Raw genomic sequence first — 21836 nt, 5'->3', positions numbered from 1 at the left:
TTAACTTTGTACAAATTAAGTACAATTTATGTAATTAATATATTGCTGATTAGTCATTGACTATGAACTATTTAATTTTGAAGGTCAAGGGGATGAGACTGACAATGAAGTTATTATTCATCCAAGATGGAGCATGAATAGAGACAACTTAGAAGACACCTTGGTACATTTTGTAATAATATTCTCTACGTGTTTATTAATCTTGTGTGTCCATCCATCCTTCCCTTCATTACATAACATGTTCATCTATTTCAGGGTTGTGGGTAGCATTTGAAGCAAGGTGGTAATGAGGTGCTAAAACCTAAAGCTGCACATTTTTAGTCTGTACAAATCATTAAACAGAAATAATGGAGAGCATTTTTTCTATTTGTTGTAGCCATTACGTCATAGTTCACCAAGAGAGGAATCTAAGCCTGACCAACAAAAGGTAACATAGGAATCTTGTGTTTTAACTTGTTTGTCATTGTTTGTACACCTCTTCACAGTAATAATAATAATAATAATATCAATTTTGTATATTTATATAGCATTTAACATAAACATTTAACATAAACCACTGGATGATGCAACAGCAGCCATTTTTACACCAGCATGCTCACCACACATTAGCTGTTAGGTAGTGAAAGGGTGAAAGAGATAGACAATTAGAGATGGGAGATAATTAGGGGAGCAGAATCGCCAGGCTGTGGTGGACAATTTAACCAGAACATCAGGGAACATCCTGCTCTTTTTTGAAAGATGCCCAGAGATCTTGACTGAGCACAGAGTCAGAACTTCGGTTTTATGTCTCATCCAAAGGACAATGCCATTTTTACAGCACAGTGTCCCTGTCATTGCACTGGAGAATTGGGATCCACACACAGACCACAGGGTAAGCGCCCCATACTGGCCTCACTAACACCTCTTCCAGCAGCAACTCCAACTTTTTGCTGGTGGTCTCCCATCCAAGTACTGTCAGGGCCTGAACATGCTGAGCTTCCAGTGGATGACCTGTTCTGAAGTACAAATGGTATGGCCTTTGCTCATCCTTGAAAAAGGTCCCAATGACACTCTCATACATTCAGTTAATAAATCCCCCAAAACACATATTTTGTAATTTTTTTTAAGTTGCAGTAGACAATGGTAAGGTGTAAAACACTTTGAGTAAATGTTTTAAACTTATGTTTCTTGAAGCTTGACTGTATTTGTACCTCAGATTTCAGTAGTAGTAAATGTGTTACCAAAATAAAGCAAAAACACTGAATTCTACAAATAAATGTAGTTATGTTCTGAGAATCAAATATTAATTTTTCCTCTTTAGATTTCAGTCCCAATTAGTGAAAAGCAATTAGACAAATGCACCACAGAAACATCGACAAGTTCATCATACCTGACTGGGTCACAGTGCTACAGGTTAGACCATAAAAATTAAACTTTCATAATTTTGTGTTTCATTATTGATTTTTCTCCCTGTTAACTGAAATATTTGTAATGCATAATTATTACCATAACACAGCAACTACATAGACTTTTATTCACCCATTGTCATTGAGGACAAGGAAAGCTCCTCTGAAGAAGAGTCTGAAAACATAGTAAGGTAGGAGACAAATTATTTTCTGTTTCTTTTTTCCAGTGATACTTTATAAATGCCATAAGCCATCACCCTTTCTTGTTTCATGAAACTGTTGTAAACTGACGTATGTGTAAATCAACTGTCACAGGTTTTAATTTGGAAATGGCAATTTGACACCACAATGAAAATTCTTTCTTGTTGGATATCCATCCATTATCCAACCCGCTAGATCCTAACTACAGGGTCACAGGGGTCTGCTGGAGCCAATCCCAGCCAACACAGGACGCAAGGCAGGAAACAAACCCTGGGCAGGGTGCCAGCCCACCGCAGGGCACACATACACACTCACACACCAAGCACACACTAGGGACAATTTAGGATCACCAGTGCACCTAAACTGCATGTCTTTGGACTGTGGGAGGAAACCCACACAGACATGGGAAGAACATGCAAACTCCACGTAGGGAGGACCCGGGAAGCAAACCCAGGTCTCCTTACTGTGAGGCAGCAGTGCTACCCACTGCGCCACCGTGCTGCCATCTTGTTGGATAGTATTTTTTAATATTAATCACAAGCGGTTGTCCACATGTGCATGATTGTTCTAGGCTGATGAATGTATTAGTAAATGCAACCCATAATTATACTTTTTTTTTTATTAAAGTATTAAAGATCCATCAGTTGATGTGAAAGCAATTTTGACTGATCTGGCCATGCAAATACTACCTAATAAAGTTTCAAGATTCAATATCAACAGAGGAGATCTTTGGGAAGGAGCCCTGCGTGGATTTAAGAGACAGTCCTATGATCCGACTTACACAATGCTGGTGAAATTTACAGATGATTACGGTGTAAATGAAGATGGAATTGATGCAGGTGGCCCAAAAAGGGAATTTCTACAGTTGTTGATGTGTCACATAAAAGGACACAGTTTACTTGAAGGGAAAGAGAATGAGAAATTTTTGCGATGTGACAGTACAGGCAGGTACAATTTATTTACTGGGTAACCCTTACTAATGAAGCATGATACTCCAAATATAAACTGCTGTACTCAGTTTGAGGATTTGTCATAGTCATTTGTTGTAGTTTTAAAAATGTAATTAATCATTTGTCATTTGCTTGTGGCTATTCAGTTACTGTTTAAAATGTATTCAGTGAGTTATACAATCTATGTTTGAAACTTTTGTGAAACACAGTTTTGTTTCAAATGTATGTCTAATTTAATATAGATTCTCTGTACACCTACAGTACTTCCATACATTACTTGCAATAACCATTTACTGAGGAAAAAGTGTAACATACTAACTTACTCCCTCTCTCTTCACTTAATTCCCAAACTACTCTGAATTGGCCCTTTTTTCAATCCAGAGAAGCAGTAGGCCTCGTAGTCAAGTGTTAGACTTTCATTGAGTACCCATAACTCCTACTCAAAAGTCAATGATGGAGATGTAAACTGGTAAGATGGCCAATTAGAAGATTTCACAAAGATCTAACTTCCTTTTTACAACACCATCATTTGTAAGAATGATTTCTAAATCATGCAGTCACCTCGCCTTACATATGAACAAGAGCCCAGGATGTCTAAACGTTTCCACCTGGGTCATGCAAAGAGCAAGTCACTCCATTCTGGAAAATGAACCACAGCCTCAGATTAGAAGGTTCTATTTCTTAATTGTTATTATGTATGTTATGCCAAAAAAGAGAAGGGCACATTCTGAGAAACAGAGTTCCAAAAGGACCAGGATATAAAATTAAATAATCTAAATCTTAAAGGAGTTGAGGTTAAAGCCAGGAAAGCAACTAATCATATTACTAAAGCCCAATACACAATCCAGAAGCCTAGTCAGTAAATCAGCAAAGGTTCTGAGTCTTATATAACAAAAAAAAAAAAACTTTTTACATGCACACATTTTCATTTGACTATGCAGAAACTTGTACACTCGCTGATCAGCACTACTGCAAACTTGTGATGGTGGTAGTATGACAGTGAAAATGATAATACAGCCACAATCACATGGTAAATTTAAAAATGGCAGATTGTGTATCTAAAAATATACAAAGTGACAGCATTTTGACATCACAAAGTAACAAAAAAGGCAATATCAAAACAAAAATAAAAATACAGAACAATAGCATCAATGGATGCTACACCAATATGCTAGAATTCAACAATGTAACACTAAGACATAAACCACTGTAGCGTGTGCTAGAGATCAAAGTCAAGAAGACAACACGATCTTCAAACAGTGCAGATGCAATGCTCAGTTGCCCAAATTCAATACTGTGCAATCCCATCCATAAAATTTGCAAGCAAGAGGTGAGTCAAGACCTTTTAAAACAACTTGGTGACCCTCACCTTGATGTGATGGAACATACCCCTGAAACCTTGAGGACACTTTCACCCACTGCAGGAACGAGATATGGAGGTGGTGTTTGCTGGTGAGTGCCTCTAGATAGTAAGGGATGACAGATAGTGCTTAGGTGCAATGTAAGTTGCCTGACAAGCAAGTGTGAGACAAATGTAGACATAAATAATGTAAGTAATTCTATTGACTTTCAAAAGCCCCAATTTCTAGGTCTTCCATTAACAAATATCCCAGTTATGCCTGACATTCTGGTCTTAACAGCACTGCAAATATTAGAATGATATGCAATAACAAGGGCGATGGAGGGGAGCATTACATCTTTCTCTTGACCCTTTCTAGAAAGTGTCATGCCTGTTGTACCAGACTCATATAAACTTGTATTTACCTTATGTATACCTCATATTAACACGGCCAATCTTGGTTATGAAAATACTTCTTCATCACCTTATTGTTCCAACCTCATAAATTCTTTTAAGTCAGTCCTGATGAGGCAAAGACAGGATAAAGGAATTTTGTATTGTTGTAGTGAAATTGTACAGTGAAATTCTTACTTGCATGTCCACACAACATGCAACAAGTTGCCACTCTCTGGTGCTATGATAAACAAGAATGTTACATAACTTCAACATTTTACAGAAAACACACAAATCAGCTAACCCCTTGTATATACAGTAGAGGGTGAGTAGACAATGGAAGGATGCAGGAATATACCACACAAGAAAAATCGATGGACACCTGCTCTTGTATTATATATTAATTGGGTTTTTCTTTGAGCGTGTGTGTGTTTAATTTCAAAGGTAGTTACAAAATAGATGGTAAAACCATTTTGTCTACTTTTAGGACTTGCCAAGGATGAGTATTACATCATTGGAAGAATAATTGCTGTGTCACTTGTCCATGGTGGCCCTGCTCCACACTTTTTCTCCAGACATTTTCTAGAATACATCTGTGGTAAAACAGATGTTTCACCATCTATTCAAGATGTCACAGATCCAGACATTCAGAATGTGCTTCAGGAGGTAAGAGTTTTAATTTAATTTGATTAATAAATTGTCATTATATCAGTAATGGAAATTTTGTAAAACTATTGTTTACAAATGGAGTTTAATGGAGTGTACTTTTTAAAAACAGATAGTGTCATCCACATCTTTGTCAATCCTGAGAGACATCATGGCAAAACACAGCACAGTGCTCCTTTTGGCTGGATGTCTTCATAGCATAAAAGACATCGGAGAGAGAGAAAGTGTTGTGCAAGATTTTTTAAAATGGTACCTCTTTTCAAGAAATGCTGCATGCATTGAAAGGTACATACACCATAAAATTAAGTAAATATCCTGAGCGGTTTTTGATTCTCTAAAATGGGCAGATACATTTACTGTATATTGTATGAAACATGACAGTGACAACTATTTTTTTAATAGATTCAAAGATGGATTGTCAACCCTCAATGTGCTTCAGAAAATTATAGAAAGTCCATCAGCGTTTGAACCTTATTTGTGCTTCAGTACTCAAAGTCTCAGCTCTGAGCTCATTGAAAGCATCTTCAGAGTTGAATTTAGTGTGGCGGGTAGCAACAAGAGATGCGAAGAAGGAAGGATAGCATCTTACTGGGCAGATTGATTTTCTATTCTTATACAAAGGCATAGAAATATATGTTTATTGTGCTACATATTAAAGTTATCTAATTTTAATAACTCAAATTGTGCAGATTTTAATTTGAAGGAATTTATGCACCATAGATTACAGAGCAAACAAATTCATAAATAAACTTTTCTTAGATGTTTTCAAAAAAATTATATCTATTATTGTAGTACTTGATGGTTTCAGAAGTAACTACTATCATAATTGGCAATAAAATTGTGTAAGAAGTAGTAAATATATTGTCTTAACATCAGAACTAGTGTATTGTTCAGTGTACTGTTCAGTCATAATTAGGCATGTTTTTGTTCTCTGTTTAAAGAAATACTTAAATCAAAAGTGATTTTAAAAAGCTGCTTTTTACTCAGTGTTATATGTAGTTATCACAGAAAAGAATTTCAATCTCATGTTTCTATGGAGAAAAAAGGTAAGGAAATTGCTGCTAAAATAGGAGTCAAATGGATTAATGCTGACCAACAGCAAACAATATCAAAACATAAAAACTCAAATTATTTGTGAAATTATAATTTTTGGTTAGAATATTTCTTTAACCTACCTTGATGTTACATCATTAAAAGATATTTCTGTTGTGTTCCCTTTGTCCTCCTAAGGTAACATCTCATCTACAGATCCAACTTTAGAAGATATTGTCATGTTTGCAACAGGACTGAAGATGATTCCACCACTGGGATTTGAGCCAAGGCCAACAATAAAATTCCTGCATGATAATTCCCCGTTTCCAACTGCCAACACTTGCAGCAATACATTATGCTTGCCACTACATTCATCATATGACAGTTTCAAATTTCATATTAGCTTTGGAATTTTGAATTCTCCAGGCTTTGGGCTTTATTGATCAACAATTTGTTTATCTTTAAATGCAAAATGCTGTTTAATTGAAAGGCAATTTATTGATGTTGGCTGACTGTTTTATTAATAAGGTTGACAATATAAATGAAGTATTTTGCACATACAAAGTATACATTGTTCCAAGCTATTGTTACTGCTGGTGGTTAACAGATTGAAGTTCTTCAGTCAAAATTTCTGTACTTTATGGCAAGCCAAATTAACATTTAGTGATATCTCAAAATGAATTACAGATATCTAAAAATGCATCTATTTTAAGAAATCTAAAAAGCATTTTATGATATTTCAAATAGATTTCAAGATATCTTGAAATGATGTGCTGTACATTTTGAAATATGTGAAATGCATTTTAAGATATTTTAAATGCAATTCGAGATATCTCAAAATCATTTCCTGTAAAACTGCCTATTCTTTCAATGGGACTTCCTGTCTATTTTAAGATATCTCAAAATGTATTTGAGATATCTTAAAATGTGCAGGAAGTTATGTTGAGATATCTGAAAATACATTTTCAGATATCTCAACATCACTTCCTGCTCATTTCAAGATATCTCAAATACATTTTAAGATATCTTGTAATAAACAAGAAGTTCCATTGAAATAATAGGCAGTTTTACAAGAAATGATTTTGAGTTATCTTGAAATGCATTTAAAATATCTTAAAATGCACAAAAGGTCAATTTAAGATATCTGAAAATTATCTGACACAATTATTTTGAGATATTTGAAAATGTATTTGAGATATCTTGAAATGCATTTGAGATATCTCAAAATGTATTGCACATACATTAAAATGTGAAGGAAATTATTTTAAGATATCTTAAAGTGAGTTTCAGATATTTTAAAAAGTAAATTACATTTTAAGATATCTGAAACTCATTTTGAGATATCTCTAAATGTTAATTTGGATTGCCATAGTACTTTTTTGCACAAGTTAACAAAACTGATCTAAGTGTTTTTTAACTTATACATGTTTTGCTTTTTTTTGAAAGCTTGCATCTGCTGTATTGCTGTTATCAAACATTTGTCTTTTCCTTCAATTTAAAGAATAAATCAAGGGCATCTTCCCAGACTTGTGGTGTTTAAAGGTCATATTGTTCTTTCACATATGTGAGGTAATCTTGTATATCTTCATCTCCACAAAGACCAACAGTTTCACATTGGTCCCTCAGGTCCTGAAGCTGCTGCTGTGCAACGTGAAAACCACAATCCCTTGACCAAAACCTATAATATAGGAATATAAACATTCAATGGCAAAATTAAATCTTTGCTTAAAAATATGATATATACTTAAACTGATACTAAAAAAATAAATTAGGACCAGTACCTTAATTTGCTCAGTGGACAAGAAAGCCTGAAAGTTGCTAAATATCCCAATATATGGAAATGATCAGAACATGTTTGGTAAATGTTTATAAATGACACAATAACTACAAATGTTGCCAACTTTCTTGTTAAAAAAACAAAGTTTGAATGTGCATAGTCTGTATAAACAACAGCATAAATTATTATGCTATAAAACCAAAAAGGTGTGTATTTGTTTAAAACAGAATATATAGATACAATTTAAAGAACCACAATAAGGCAGGAACAATCCGTGTACATGGCGTCAGTCCATCACAGGGAAGCAAATCTTTTCCTACAAACGCAGAATCGAGGTTCGTCAGTGAGGGGTTTAATCAAATCTGTGTGTCGTTAAGCAGGCTTAATATGAAACCCCTCACATTGCAAAGTGCCAGTGTCAAATGAACTCTCACATTATTTAAGTAACCGTTTAAGACTTAATAAACCTAAAATGTTTGTATTCCACTATTTTACTGACCTTCTTTGATCGAGGGCTATGCTATAGAGTACTGTGAAAGGCTGCATTGTTTGATCCACTTTAGAGACACAGAAAACAGACAGGCGTGAGTAGATGCTTGTAGCGGTTTATTATTGCAGCCGCAAAAAAAGCTCCAGTTTTCATTTTTATTCTCTTCCGTTCTCCCAGATTCCTCAAGCAGCTAACCACTGCAGAAAGCGCCAAAGCAACGTTAAATCAAGCGGCATCCCTGATGGACATTCAAACAATAAACTTGAAAATATATAATCACTACATGATTCTATACGCTATTTGGCTGTCAGTGCATTGCAAGTTCTGGTAACTGAACGGCTTACTGAGGAAGGTCTCATTCCTAGTGAATTTCATAATATTGTAAAACGAACAAGCCGATTCTCACACACATTCACGCGTGTCACTCATTTCGAGAAAGCCAGTGAGAGTCTAGAAATGCTATTCTCACGAGTGTAACTGCCTTCTCACCGATAAAAGGTGTTCGAGAAACCGTTCCAAGTACTCCCTTGTGTTCGGTGCTTGAGAAACCTGAAACCACTCACAATGAATCTAAAGGTGACGGTTTTAACAACTGTGTTGCACTGTTATCAAAACAGTCGATTTTGTCTTGCCTCCTTTTAAGGCAAAACCATCTCGTATTGGTTAAGACTCTTATAATGATATAAGTGTGTTTTTGATTTTAGCTATGATGGGCAACAGCTTGGGTTATGGCTTTACTAATATTGTACTTTAAAAAGCACAACTTTTGAAAGCGACGACTGCTGTGAATAAATATGATCGTCAAGGCTGGGAAAGGCACAAATAACAACTGTACCTGTTGCCAGCCAATCAAACGCAACACTCGCGCGCACATATAGGATGGATTTGGAGCAAAATCTCCTTAAACTGTAACGCGGAAACGATGATCATCACTACGCCACCTACACAACTTTACATAAAAGATAATTCAAAAGGGACTAGACCTGTGAGGCAAACTGAACAATTCGTTGGGAATTCCTGGGGGGCACGTAGACATTCTGGAAGGTCTGATTCTATGCTGGTTCCATAGTTGCTTGCATTCCTCTAGGTCTTTCTGCAGGATATCAGTGAAACAGAAGCGTAGCAAACATTTGTGTTCATGACTGCCGTTGAAATGGCCCAAGTCTTTCAGATCTTCGAAAAGGTCCATCCAGAACTGTGAACTAACAGAAAGCATATGTTATAAACATACGAAACAAAATGATAATAAAATACTCGTAAATGTTTAAATTATATCAAGTGCGGCGCATTAATTAAAATAAAGATAATGCGCTTACCATTGTTTTCTGTACTGTGCCCACCAGGATTCAATTCTTTGATTGGATGTAGATGTCCCATAAATATGACTTGCTTCTCCTGAAAAACGGTCACTGTGATGCGACCTCAGAGCGCATTGCATTGCTGCCATTATTCCATTTTCTGTTCCACAATCTGTTCTCAATCGCATCGGAACAACTCGAAGGTCATAAATGAGCTTCATATAGTTAGATGCCACTACTGCTGGATTATTATTAGTTGGGCCACATGTCAACCATAATATTTTTCTCGAGAATCCATCAATGCACCCGCTAATAGCAAAACCGTATGGTTTTAACTTATCATTGCCATCTACGTGCCAAACATAATTAGGCCCCAAAGAATGATAACTTCTTCGGAAAAACCTTCGGATCCTCCTTGCTCGAGTTCCACAGGGATTCATTTCTGACATAAGCTTCATTACATCACTTCTTCTAGCTCGCAACTGATACTTTTGTTTTAAAATCTGAAACATTGTCCGATAACCAAACAGCTGTCCAGGTCCACGTAGTTCCCTTTGAATCGTGGAACGGACTACCTGTAAAGAAGTGAAATTGCCTCGCTTCGAAAGACCAAGCAGTCTTAATTTTGTTTTCAGAGTCCGGAGACTTATGCTGAATCCATGATGCGTCTTGAGGAAATCTAAAATCACATCGTACTTGTGACCTTTTCGAAAATATTCATATATTAAATCAGACACGTCTGTGGTATTCACAACACCTATTAAAAAACAGTATATTATTTAGTGTGGCTGGATATTTAGTGCACAGTAACCCATAAAAAATTAAACGACATTATATAATAATCATATATTATTGCTCATTTTAAAGTTTCAAAGTTACAAATTTACAAAGTTTCCCGTTTTTCATTTATTTCTGATAACTCGCTTACCTCTTCAACGTTAGAATTACTTCTAAAAGTGATTGAATGGGCCCTAAAATGGACTGGCATCTCGTCCAAAACTTTTGGACTTTAGCCTAGTGCTGTCGGGACATACTGAGGCTCCCTACGTCACTGAATTTGAATAAGCGCGATATATAATGTTATTTTTGCAACTTTAGACAATATGCCCAATGGTTATTAACTTATGCATATATCACTACCATTTACTTGCAGTCAGTTTAAGTCTAATATATAGTATGCCATTAAAAACATAACATACCTGAATCATTTTCTAAAACGCTTGTCAATACACTTAGAGAGCGGCTGCAGTTATGGCAATATGCTGTTCTTAACCGAAGATTTGTGCCACAAAAAGGACAAAACATTGTTATTTTAAACAATGTTGGAACGAACTGAAAACACCTTAAAACTATGAAATACCAACGCAAGGCTTGCTTTATAACCAATCGCTGAAACTATACTAAAAAACGAGACTGATGTGACAAAAATGATAATGTTTCTGTATCTTCAAAAATACCACCAGTGCAGGTCTTCTTCTTTTTCTCCTTTCTGGTAAATTAAAAACTATGTCATTTCCGTTTTGAGAGTCCACTTCCGTTTTCTTTCTAATTTGTTCTATGTGTTTCATGTTAATTTGTTTTATGTGTTTTTTGTTAATTTGTTCTATGTGTTTCGTGTTAATTTGTTCTATGTGTTTAATGTTAACTTGTTCTATGTGTTTCATGTTAATTTGTTTTATGTGTTTTTTGGTAATTTGTTCTATGTGTTTCATGTTAATTTGTTCTATGTGTTTTTTATTAATTTGTTTTATGTGTTTTTTGTTAATGTTTATTGTGTGTGTTTTTTTCACGCTTTGCCCTTTCCGGGCCACCGTAGTTTCTCGCTCTTACTCTGAAAGCATCTCTTGCGTTACAGTGAAGTGTTTTCAGTACTCAGTATTTTTGGTGTGTTTGGTTATATATATAACCCTGATCTATTAACCATGGCATCCAAGAAGAGAGTGGAAGCAACAAAGCATAAGAGGAAGGTTGTAGTATCGATAATTGAGTTGAAAAGGGAACTAATTGTGAAGCATGTTTATGGAAGGTGACTCTCCTTCCAAACAGTATAACCTTTCTCTTCCTCTCTACCAGTGTAACAGTTCGATTTGAATCCTGGTCCAATGTGCACCTAGCATGTGTCTGAGTCTCATATCTTTCTGAGCTTGTCCTTAAAAGCTGATGCTGTTATTTTATTATTCACTATGATAAATGCCTTTTTTTGTTATTTTATAAAACCCTTTATGGTATAATCATTTTTCTATATTTTGCTTAGTACTAAGCTTCCTGTTGATGTACCCAGCTGGATTATAAAATTAGACCATTGTTCTACAAACCATGAGAAAACAGGATGAACATGTAGAAACTCACACGTCTCTTAAAAAAGAATAAAAATAATACATTTAAAAAGTCATGTACTGTACACCTTAAGCTAACAGGACTATCAATCAACTTAGTGGATGGGGTTAAATAATTGTGGTCATTTAAGATAGCAACATTTTTCATGTCCCATTAGCACTTGGTGTAACCAATCATGTTAAAAATGTTCTGATTATGTAAGAATTCCTTTTCTGAGTAAGTGACCTAATCAATGAATTGTATAAATATAGCACAGAGGACACTTTTTTCTTTGCAACACTTACTAATATGAAAATTTGTTGCCTCTTCCAAGATTTAGATAAAGAATACAGATTGACACTTTCTCCTGCATGTGTTTTATTGCTTAAATCTGGGCATTCCTGTGGGGGTGTCTGTTTAAAATTTTCTTCCACACCAGCCACATGGGATATCAGCACTCCTCACTAAGGTAAAGTAAATGCAATTTTGATTTTGTTATACAGTATTTACATATTTTAGTTATTGTTTTCATGTTTAAATTTATTATTTAGGGCATTTGTGTTATTTTTACTTTAAACTATGTGCATTTGCTATTTAAGTTTATCGAAATGTATATTGTTTAGGGGGTGGCACGGTGGTGCAGTGGTAGTGCTGCTGCCTCACAGTTAGGAGACCTGGGTTCGCTTCCTGTGTCCTCCCTGCGTGGAGTTTGCATGTTCTCCCCCTGTCTGCGTGGGTTTCCTCCCACAGTCCAAAGACATGCAGGTTAGGTGGATTGGCAATTCTAAATTGGCTCTACTGTGTGCTTGGTGGGTGTGTGTCCTGTGGTGGGTTGGCACCCTGCCTGGGATTGGTTCCTGCCTTGTGCCCTGTGTTGGCTGGGATTGGCTCCAGCAGACCCCTGTGACCCTGTGTTCGGATTCAGCGGGTTGGAAAATGGATGGATGGATATTGTTTAGGGTCTGGAAATGGATTAATTCATCTTCCATTATTTCTAATGTGGAAAATTGATTCAGACTTAGAACATTTCAGAACTTCTTTGACAAAATAGTAGTAATCAACAGCAGAAACCTTAGCTAAGCGACCTTCACAACGGTGCCTGAACTAAAGGGTGTAGGCATTCAAAGGAAACGTGCCTAGTGATTCAAAGTCATCTAAAACTCGACTCGCCTTGGCTGGAGTGTTGTAGAATCTATGCTGGCCTCCAAAAGAGAGGTTGAGATGTGCAAGAAAAAACAAAAAAGGAGGTGACTTTTAACTCCTTCAACCTTCTATTTGACGATTTCAATGCCTGGCCTTTTCAGCACTGAAGTTAAAAAAAATGTTATGTCTCTCTCGTAGAGGTTCTGAAATTTTCTTGACTCTCAAATAACTGTCAGGCAGTCTTGGTAATTGATAAACCACCTTATAATAGTGGGAGTGCAGATATATTATCCTGTGCACTATACACCCCTTGTGTGTCCTCTCTACAACAGACTCAAATGAAGAAAGAGCAGGAAGAATGTTTGGCCAGTGCTAATGAAGCAAAGTTAGCATATTTTTTCCTCCTCTAACAATCCTTATGCTGTTTAGTCAAACATTATTACAGCAGTGGCGACCTTCAATTCCGTTGAACTTTGCTGACAACGACTTAACCTCCCCATTGATGCCAGCGAATTCTGCAGTATGAAAGTCAATCACTACTTTGATGGAGGCATCGCCCTTCTGCAGCATTTTGAAGTCACCACTTAGGAAGTTGATATTAGCCTGGAGAGAGGTATGATTAAGTTGGACGTTACCCTGTAAAGAGTTTGCCTGGTCCCTAACAATATTTTTCACCTCCTCAAGAAAAGAAGCCCTTGAGGAAGAGATGGCATCCTCCTCTGAGCTGCCTTCAGGTCGGCGTATTTTTCATCTGGACTGCTAAGGAATTAACAGGATCTTCTTTGTGAAGTAGTCATGATCAGATGAATCAAGATAAACTGAATCTTATATGTAATTTGAAAAAGTTTAGATAGCAAGAGCAATCAGTGGTGAGAAAAAGGTGTAAAGGATGCAAACCACAGAACTATGTGACCTACAACAGCATGCGTCATGTGATTCCCCGGCAACCATACCACATGCACTGCAGAGCAGTTCATCTACCTGAAGTTAAACATATTTGGGCCTGGCCAATACTTGGATGGGAGACCAACCAGGAAAAGCTTGGGTTGCTGCTGGAAGAAGTGTTGGTGAAGCCAGCAGGGGGCACTTACCCTTTGGTCTGAATGTGGATCCCAATGCCCCAGTGCAGAGAAAGGGGCACTGTGCTGTAAAAATTAGACTTATAAAACAAGTTCCTGACTCTCTGTGGCCATTAAAGATCCCTGGGCATTCTTCATAAAGGTTAAGGCTGTATCCCGATGTGAAGGATAAATTGCCCACCATAGCCTGGTCACTCTGGCCCCTGTGTCTCATTGGCTAACTATCTCTCACCCCATCAGCACCTAACAGCTAATGTGTGGTGAGCATACTGGCATAAAATGGCTGCTTACACATCATCCAGGTGGATGCTGCACATTAGTGGTAGTTCAAGTGGCTTCCCCCTCACTATGTAAAGTGCTTTGAGCAGTGAGAACAGCACTATGTAAATATAAAGAATTATTATTATTTTATTAATTAAACACAAAGTCCATGATAGAACATTATTACACAGAAAGAAACCAAATAATAGATACTAAAATTAACAGGTAAATAAATGTTTAGACAAATTAAAAAAGATCATAATTAGCAAATAAAAAAATGAACAAAATTTAAACATAACATAACACATACACTTACATTCCGTTATGTTCATGGCTTCCAGCATATTGTTGTTAGGGCATGATGTCCCATTGGAGTGGCATATGACATACTGCAAGAAGATGGCAGCATGCATTGTCTGTCATCCTAGCTTTGGATCTTTACCAGTTAAATACCAAAAAACTTTAAGCTAGGAAGGGAAAAGATATTAGTTTCGTGTCAGGACCATTTGCATGCCTTTTTGACTATGATTTTGGTTATTTTTAACCTTAACACTGGGTTATATTTGCTTTATTATATTCTCTTTCTCCCTGTTTAATGATTACTCTTCTGTTTTTTCCTTTGAAAAACATCTTTTCTCTCATCTGAAATAATATTAAGTTCGACATACTTGCCATTTAACATCTATGGCCATAATACCTCCCTTCTTCAAAAAAATGAAACAAAAACCCTAAAAGAACAGCAAGGGTACCATAAAGAAACATACAAATACATTCTGATATTAGGAAGAGTTGCACTGCTCATTAACAGATGATTATATTTAAATTGTAAAGCTATTTTAGTAAAAAGCATTGAGACAAAAAACTAAGCACACAACCTAAAAATGAATGCTTGAAATGTTTTTAGAAAGAAAATATGCCATTACTTAAATTAAGCAGGACAAGCAATTCTACAGCATTGATTAATTCTCCATAGGCTATAATAAACAATACTTTTGTGCTCCAGAACACCTGCTTAATTCTTTTATCAAGTGCCTATAAAAATGTTTAGCATTAGTGTAAACAAATCAGAGGGGTCCTACTGTGGTAATTAAAGTCAGCTCCAGAATAAAGCACTTGGCAAACAGTAGGATAATTCTAAAACTAGAAGAGCATTACCTTCAGTGGAAGTCTCTATGCTGAAATATTAAACCAAATTAGTATAAAACCCTAGCTGTTATTATTGTAGTTTTTTTTTGGGAAACTATTACTTGGCATGTTTTGGAGCTATAATTTCATTTGAAGGCTGATTTTTTTTCGTTCCTTTTTATGATGTTTCTGTGCCACCATTTTATATGTTCTTTTAAATTGTGGCTGCCACCATTTTGCATATTTTCAGATGCCTGGAGCCAGAGTGTTATTAGCAAAAGTGCCTCATTTCAAAGACACAACAGAAGCCATAGAAATAATAATGCCAGACATCTGCTATGGAAGATGGTAGTGCACTTATCTGATGTCCAAGTTTATGTAAATTGTGTTAAGCTTTGAGTGATAAATATTTACTTAAGTGAGTTAGGGTGATGTTAGAAGACAAGGCTTGACTAGGCCTGAAAATGGGAGAACTGGATTATAGTTCTAAAATAAGCTTAAATGTTACAAAATACCTTGCACAAATGAGAGAACCACCACACTCCAACCTTTTGCAAAAAGGCAACAATACTTTCTTTTTAAATGAAAAAAATATTTAATTATAAAAAAGAAATAATAAATAAGGCTCATAAAAGGAAGATGAAACTGCAGAAAAAGGCAATCCTAAAGAAGAAAAATGCCAAGTCACAATCTACAAATAGAAACAAATGAACTGAGCAAACAGATAAAAATACCAGCAAAATCCAAATCCAGAAACAATATCTTCATTACTTCAGCCATTGAAAAGAAAACTGGTGATTGAGCTCCTGTTTCTCTGGCTTAAATAGTCTGAAGGAGAACTCAGGAGTGGTGCTGTCAGGGTGGCCCCGCCTCTTAGGGAACCACCCACAAAGAACATGGAGCATATGCAAACTTAAATTGAAAGTGCACAGTTAACCAACCAATAATAAACAAAATAAGAAATAATAATCAATCAAACACAAAAACAAATCATAAAGTACATATAAATTAAGGTTGAGGCACAATATACAGGAGTTTTTTCACTTAATTTCTTTACTTGATGTGAAAATCTGAGTTTTGGGTGTTTTTGGCTTCATTGTTTTATGGTTTTTGACCTCTGCATGTTACATACTATGAGCTTCTGGCATCATTTCCTCATCTTCTGCCTATTGTTCTTTTTTGGTCTGATCATTTCCATCTGGTAGAACACTAACATAGTCAAAAAGGAAAGCAAAATGAAATATGCCTATAGGTTTCTATAAATATAAAATTTAAACCAACTAAGGGTTAAATCTGATTAAAATGAACCAGTTTTAAAAGCACAGCAAATGCAGCGGCAAATAGCTATACAAGCCATTTATTTTTAATGTTTTACTAATACAGACAGAAAGTTAGAATAGTAGAGTTAGCCGGTCAGAAATATTCAATTTTACAGCATGGCATACACACGATAAATGAGGGGGCTTTGTTCCCCACACAAGTTTTACATATTTTTTTCCTTTTATACACATGCATTACCCATTTTCTACAGGTTCCATTGGGGTCAGCTAAGAGGTTATGTCGCCACGGTGTCTGCAATGGTTTAGAATCTTCGCAACTGGAATCTGTTAATGTTTTTGGCATGAAAACTGTTGAAGTTAGTATTAATCCCTGGCGGAGAGAGTAGGGCAAATTAAAAATATAATTCATGAATGACAGAATAATGGGTTCAGAAAATAACATGAAAGTCTGAGCTCAAGCCACCCTCTGAGATACTACCATTATTGGCAAAAACTCTGAGGAGTGCTATGCCTTCGATATGCTTCTGTTTTCTACCGTTTTCTGGCTTTTATGTGTTGAAAAATTCCATGTCAGTGCTCTAACTGAGCTATATTTCATTTTTGTGTTATTGTTAATATACAGTATTATATGTCTATACACAGGTTTCATAACATCTCTATCCTTAAAACATGGATTATAAAATGGTGCATATCATGAACAGAAATATTCTTGATTGCAGTTTTTCACTGAAAGTTAATCTTTCTTCTTAATTTTTAAAGCTGGTTGATAAAAAGAGAAATTAAAATGTTTCTAAAATTTTAAATGAATCACTTTTATTAACTTGCTAATGTTTAGTATGCTTAAAGGAGTATGCTTAAAGTTTAGCATTTCTCAAGTCAAAGGTACTTCTTCACAAAAATGGCTTACAGTATATGCCTTTGCCACGTGAAACTGTGTTCCAAAGTACAGCATTTTCTATACATTTTAAAATATCTTGATTGCACTGGTGTTTTACATTGGAATTAACAGGTCACGGGTAATGCCATAGAACTAAACCTTAAACCTACTGAAAATGTCTATTTTTCAAGGCAGGGCAGTTGTTGAGTCTTGATCTGCGTCTTGCGAATACACACACATTGTAAAAATAGCTTATACAAGTCATTTTTGAATGAAAAAACACCAATATCATGAGATTAAGCCATTTTAAAAGAAAACCAGCTGTGAGCACTGCCTCAGCACTTGCAGTCTTCAGCAATAATCTTTCACCCCCCTGGAACTTGATTTGCCCTCAAAATATAATATCACATTAAATCTTTCATGCCAAGTGGTTGGTTTTGAGTTCATTTACTTCCATATTTATGTGAGAACTCACACAAGTGAAGAGAAAACGTATCATTACCACCAGAAAAATAGTACCAGGAATATGCCATAAAATGATTATTTCCAGATCCTTTTTGTTGTCACAAACATGCACTGGAAACTCTGAAGGCATGTTTTCTTTTATCAAAACTCAAGAGGACTTATTTGGCATGTTTTAGGCTTTTATTTTCGGTGGTGCATCATGCCTTATTGCCTTCTTTGTAAAGTGTCAGTGAGAGTAAGATATTTTTTTGAAATTTACAGAAAACACTGGACTTTGGAGCACAATTTTGCATGGCAAATGCATATATAGGGTGGCATGGTGGTGCAGTGGTAGCGCTCCAGCCTCGCTGTAAGGAGTCCAGGATTTGCATCACGGGTCCTCCCTGTTTGCATGTTCTTCCCATGTCTGCATGGGTTTCTTCTGGGTGCTCCAGTTTCCTCCCACAGTCCAAAGACATGAAAGTTAGGTAAAATGGTGATTCTAAATTAGCCCTACTGTGTGGTTGGGGTGTGTGTGGGTGTGGGTGTGTGTGCCCTGAGATGGACTGGCGCCCTGCCCAGGGTTTGTTCCTGCCTTGTGCCCAATGCTAGCTGGGATGAGCTCCAGCAGACCCCCATGACCCTGTTCAGGATTAAGTGGATCAGAAAATGACTGACTGACTGAAATGCATATATGCCATGTTTGTGAAGAAATAACTTTGAATTAGAAAATACTGAACTTAGCCTTTAACAGATGAGCATATAAACCTTTATCCATTTTTATCATTTAAATTAATATCTGGAAGCAAGATCCTCTCATCCTATGAACTGCATTATTTAGCTTATTTACAGTCCATAAAACTAAATAGGCTGAATGCTTCTAATATCAAAATCTTACTTTTCCCTGGCTTATGATTCGAGGTAAGGCATTAATTCCAATTGGGCAATGAAAACTAAAAGTATTGTTCATTGCAGTTCATACACAGAGATGAGCCATTTTACAATGTAAACCAAGAAATATAATCCGTTATAATCTCCTTGGCCCAGTTGTTCAAACTATTTAATTGGGATAAAAATGATCTGGATTTTGAAATCCCTTGTTTTGCTATCCAGGATCTGGTAATTCATTTTACTTTCATGCTGGTTTTTCAAAGCAACACTAGATTGGATCACTGTTATCCAGATACAGAATATTCAGGATTACCAAATCCGGTTTACTAGTGCTTTAAATGGAACCCACAGCCTGATGAAGTGCAACCAGAGCAACCTCCAATGTTCGCTCCAAATAAGGGCCAGACTGGATGTGTGATCAGGGATGCAATTGTAAGACATTACTTCTGACTGATGACTTGAGTAATAGTAATTGTCATTTTCATTAAAATACAATGGACAGTAGAGCTTTTTGAGCTTTGAGATTTTGTTTGAGTACTGATATTTCACAGGGATTTTTTTTCCTTTGACTATACCAAAAGGCTTCATGTCTTATTCCCTACTTTATTTACATTGTCACTGTCCTAGTTCAACAATTATACAAAATATAAATAGATGTATACATCACCTGCAAACATAGCTTTTTTGATCAATTTTCAAGTTTTATTTTATTGTGTGCCAGAAATCCACACTGAATCCACCTTTGTGTTGGGATCAGGATTATCCTGATTTTTGGGATCAAATGTGTCCCAATTCATACACAAACTTTTGAACAACACAAAAGAATGTTTGATCCTGATTAAAACTGAGATTGGATTAGGTGATCTGATCTGATTCCAGAATCCCTCTTTTCCCTTTGAACAACTCATTTTCAAGATTCAATCCAATCTGTTATCCCAAATCCCATTGGATTACTTTTGAACAACTGGGCCCTTGAATATAAAGTAACATCTATTGATGAGTCAAATCTGCTTAATTTTGCATACAGTTTCATGAAATTGCCCTTTAAATTAATTTTGCAGCTGATTTCACAATTGTTATACACAAAAATGAAGTCTTTGGATTAGAAAGCAAGGAATTTTGCTCCCTATAGGTTACTGCACAGACTGAAACTGATGTCTTTTTCCTTGGGGGCCCTCTAACATGGACAGAATGTTCCATGACTCCTGCCATGCAGCTCCAAATGCTCTCATCTAGCTAGCACACTGGCTACTTGTATATTTAGACTGCTGGCTGTGCCTCACACTGCATATCTGGGTCAGAGATAACACCAGTGGCGTTCACTAACCCCAATTCCGTAAGCCTAGTCAATACCCAGGCCAACGGATTTTAGCAGTGGAGAAGTGCTTGCAGGTATGCACTTTCTGGTCATGTCCTCTACTTTCCATGTTCAACACAGGCGTAAGTTGTGTCATTTTGTTGTTCCTGAAGAAAAAGTTTGCAGATAGAATAAAAACACATTTGATAATGGTGCCAATTTCTCTTATGGCAAAACATAGTTTATCTTGTGAATTTTTTTGCAATGCAAAACTCTAAGCTTTGCTGTGAATTCAATCTTTTTGATTTTCACTACAGTAATAACATCTCTTGTGAATTTGACCTTGTACAGGTGATTAGACACATTGAACAGGAATAAGAGCCTGGCAGACCAGGGGCCAGGACACCACCGGGAGGTCAGAAATCCCACAACAGGAAAGACAACTAAAGAGAGAGAACCTAAAGATGGATGGTGATAGTGAGAGGCACACCCTGTATGTATGTTATGTGCCCCGGATATAGAGGGGGCAGACAATCCAGCATGAACATGATGGAGAGGTGGCCTAGATGGAAACATATAATGCTCCCCTGGGACAACCAGGAGTCAGTGATCCAGAGGTTAACAAGGATGTCTTTCCTTTCTGCAGATTGTGTTAGTACAGCCAGTAAAGAAAACCCAAAGGAGGCAACAACACCTTCCCAGTAGATGGGAAATAGTCTCAGGAGGGAATGGAACCAGCCTTCACTACGAATGATCAGAGGGGCCTTGGAGACCCATCACTTTAAGGGCAGCAAATGGTAAAGAGGAATATATTGACACCAGGACCTGCTAGAGAGACTTTTAGCCTCTGGCCCATCAAGAAAACTTAGTACACTGCAGACCCTGAATGTGATTATGGAGTTTGGCTCATATCATTTTCAGAACAGGGTTAAAGCCATCATCTGATCCAAGGTGCATTGAGTGAAGAGCTGGAAGGAAAATGGGACAAACAATTATGACATAAGAAGATGAGAATCCTGGAAGGAGAAAGAAAAAGTTGTGTGGTGTGCATGGGAGTGCTTTCTGTATGGAACTACAGAGAATAATCTGTTCAGTGAGCCCCATCTGGCGGATTGGGCTCCTAGATACATTTAGGCAGGGCCAGAAGAATTCTGAATGAATCACGGCATGTCAGGTTTTTTTTTTTTTTAATAAAAATCTATACCATTGTTTAACATCTACAGTTTCCCTCCCAAATGTATCTTGCATGTATGTGTTTAATTGTGAAGTCATTTCTGAGGTTTTCAGAGTCAAGCAAAGTCTAAATGTATGTCAGAATAGTTTATTAAGCTTGAAATAAGGTAGATTAGAGAAGGTGGCCAGTTGAGAATGCAGGGCTAGAGCTGTTGAAAGGCTTTTACCCTTACACAAACATGGCTTCAGCCATTCAGCTTAATAAACCTCATTATTCCTATGTTCTAGTTTTTTTCCAAATTAATATCAAGTTGAGTTTTGAAGGGCCCTAACATTTGACCGTCTACCACACAACTTGTAAATGTATTCTCTGTTTCTATGGTATTATGTATGAAGAAAACTTGTGTTAGTGATGAAGT

The 21836-nt window shown here is 36.4% G+C and overlaps 1 protein-coding gene across 1 annotated transcript; it reads left to right on the top strand.

The window, feature by feature from the left end:
• The first annotated feature begins 3854 nt into the window (after positions 1–3854).
• LOC127529328 (G2/M phase-specific E3 ubiquitin-protein ligase-like) lies at positions 3855–5535 on the top strand. The gene is made up of 3 exons (XM_051932456.1): positions 3855–4934; positions 5047–5219; positions 5337–5535. The coding sequence occupies exons 1-3, from the start codon at positions 4728–4730 to the stop codon at positions 5533–5535; spliced, it is 579 nt and encodes a 192-aa protein (XP_051788416.1). The 5' UTR covers positions 3855–4727.
• Positions 5536–21836: the final 16301 nt, after the last annotated feature.

Source organism: Erpetoichthys calabaricus, chromosome 10 (assembly GCF_900747795.2).
Source record: "Erpetoichthys calabaricus chromosome 10, fErpCal1.3, whole genome shotgun sequence".
NCBI lineage: Eukaryota > Metazoa > Chordata > Cladistia > Polypteriformes > Polypteridae > Erpetoichthys > Erpetoichthys calabaricus.
Note: the sequence above shows the minus strand (reverse complement) of the source record. Positions and strands in the feature narration are given on the sequence as shown.

Excerpts from the sequence above, each read along its gene's own strand:
- LOC127529328 (XM_051932456.1), top strand. The coding sequence starts at position 4,728 with ATGGTAAAACCATTTTGTCTACTTTTAGGACTTGCCAAGGATGAGTAT. Across the intron at positions 4,935-5,046 it reads TTCAGAATGTGCTTCAGGAG|ATAGTGTCATCCACATCTTT; the intron begins GTAAGAGTTTTA and ends TTTTAAAAACAG. Across the intron at positions 5,220-5,336 it reads AATGCTGCATGCATTGAAAG|ATTCAAAGATGGATTGTCAA; the intron begins GTACATACACCA and ends TTTTTTTAATAG.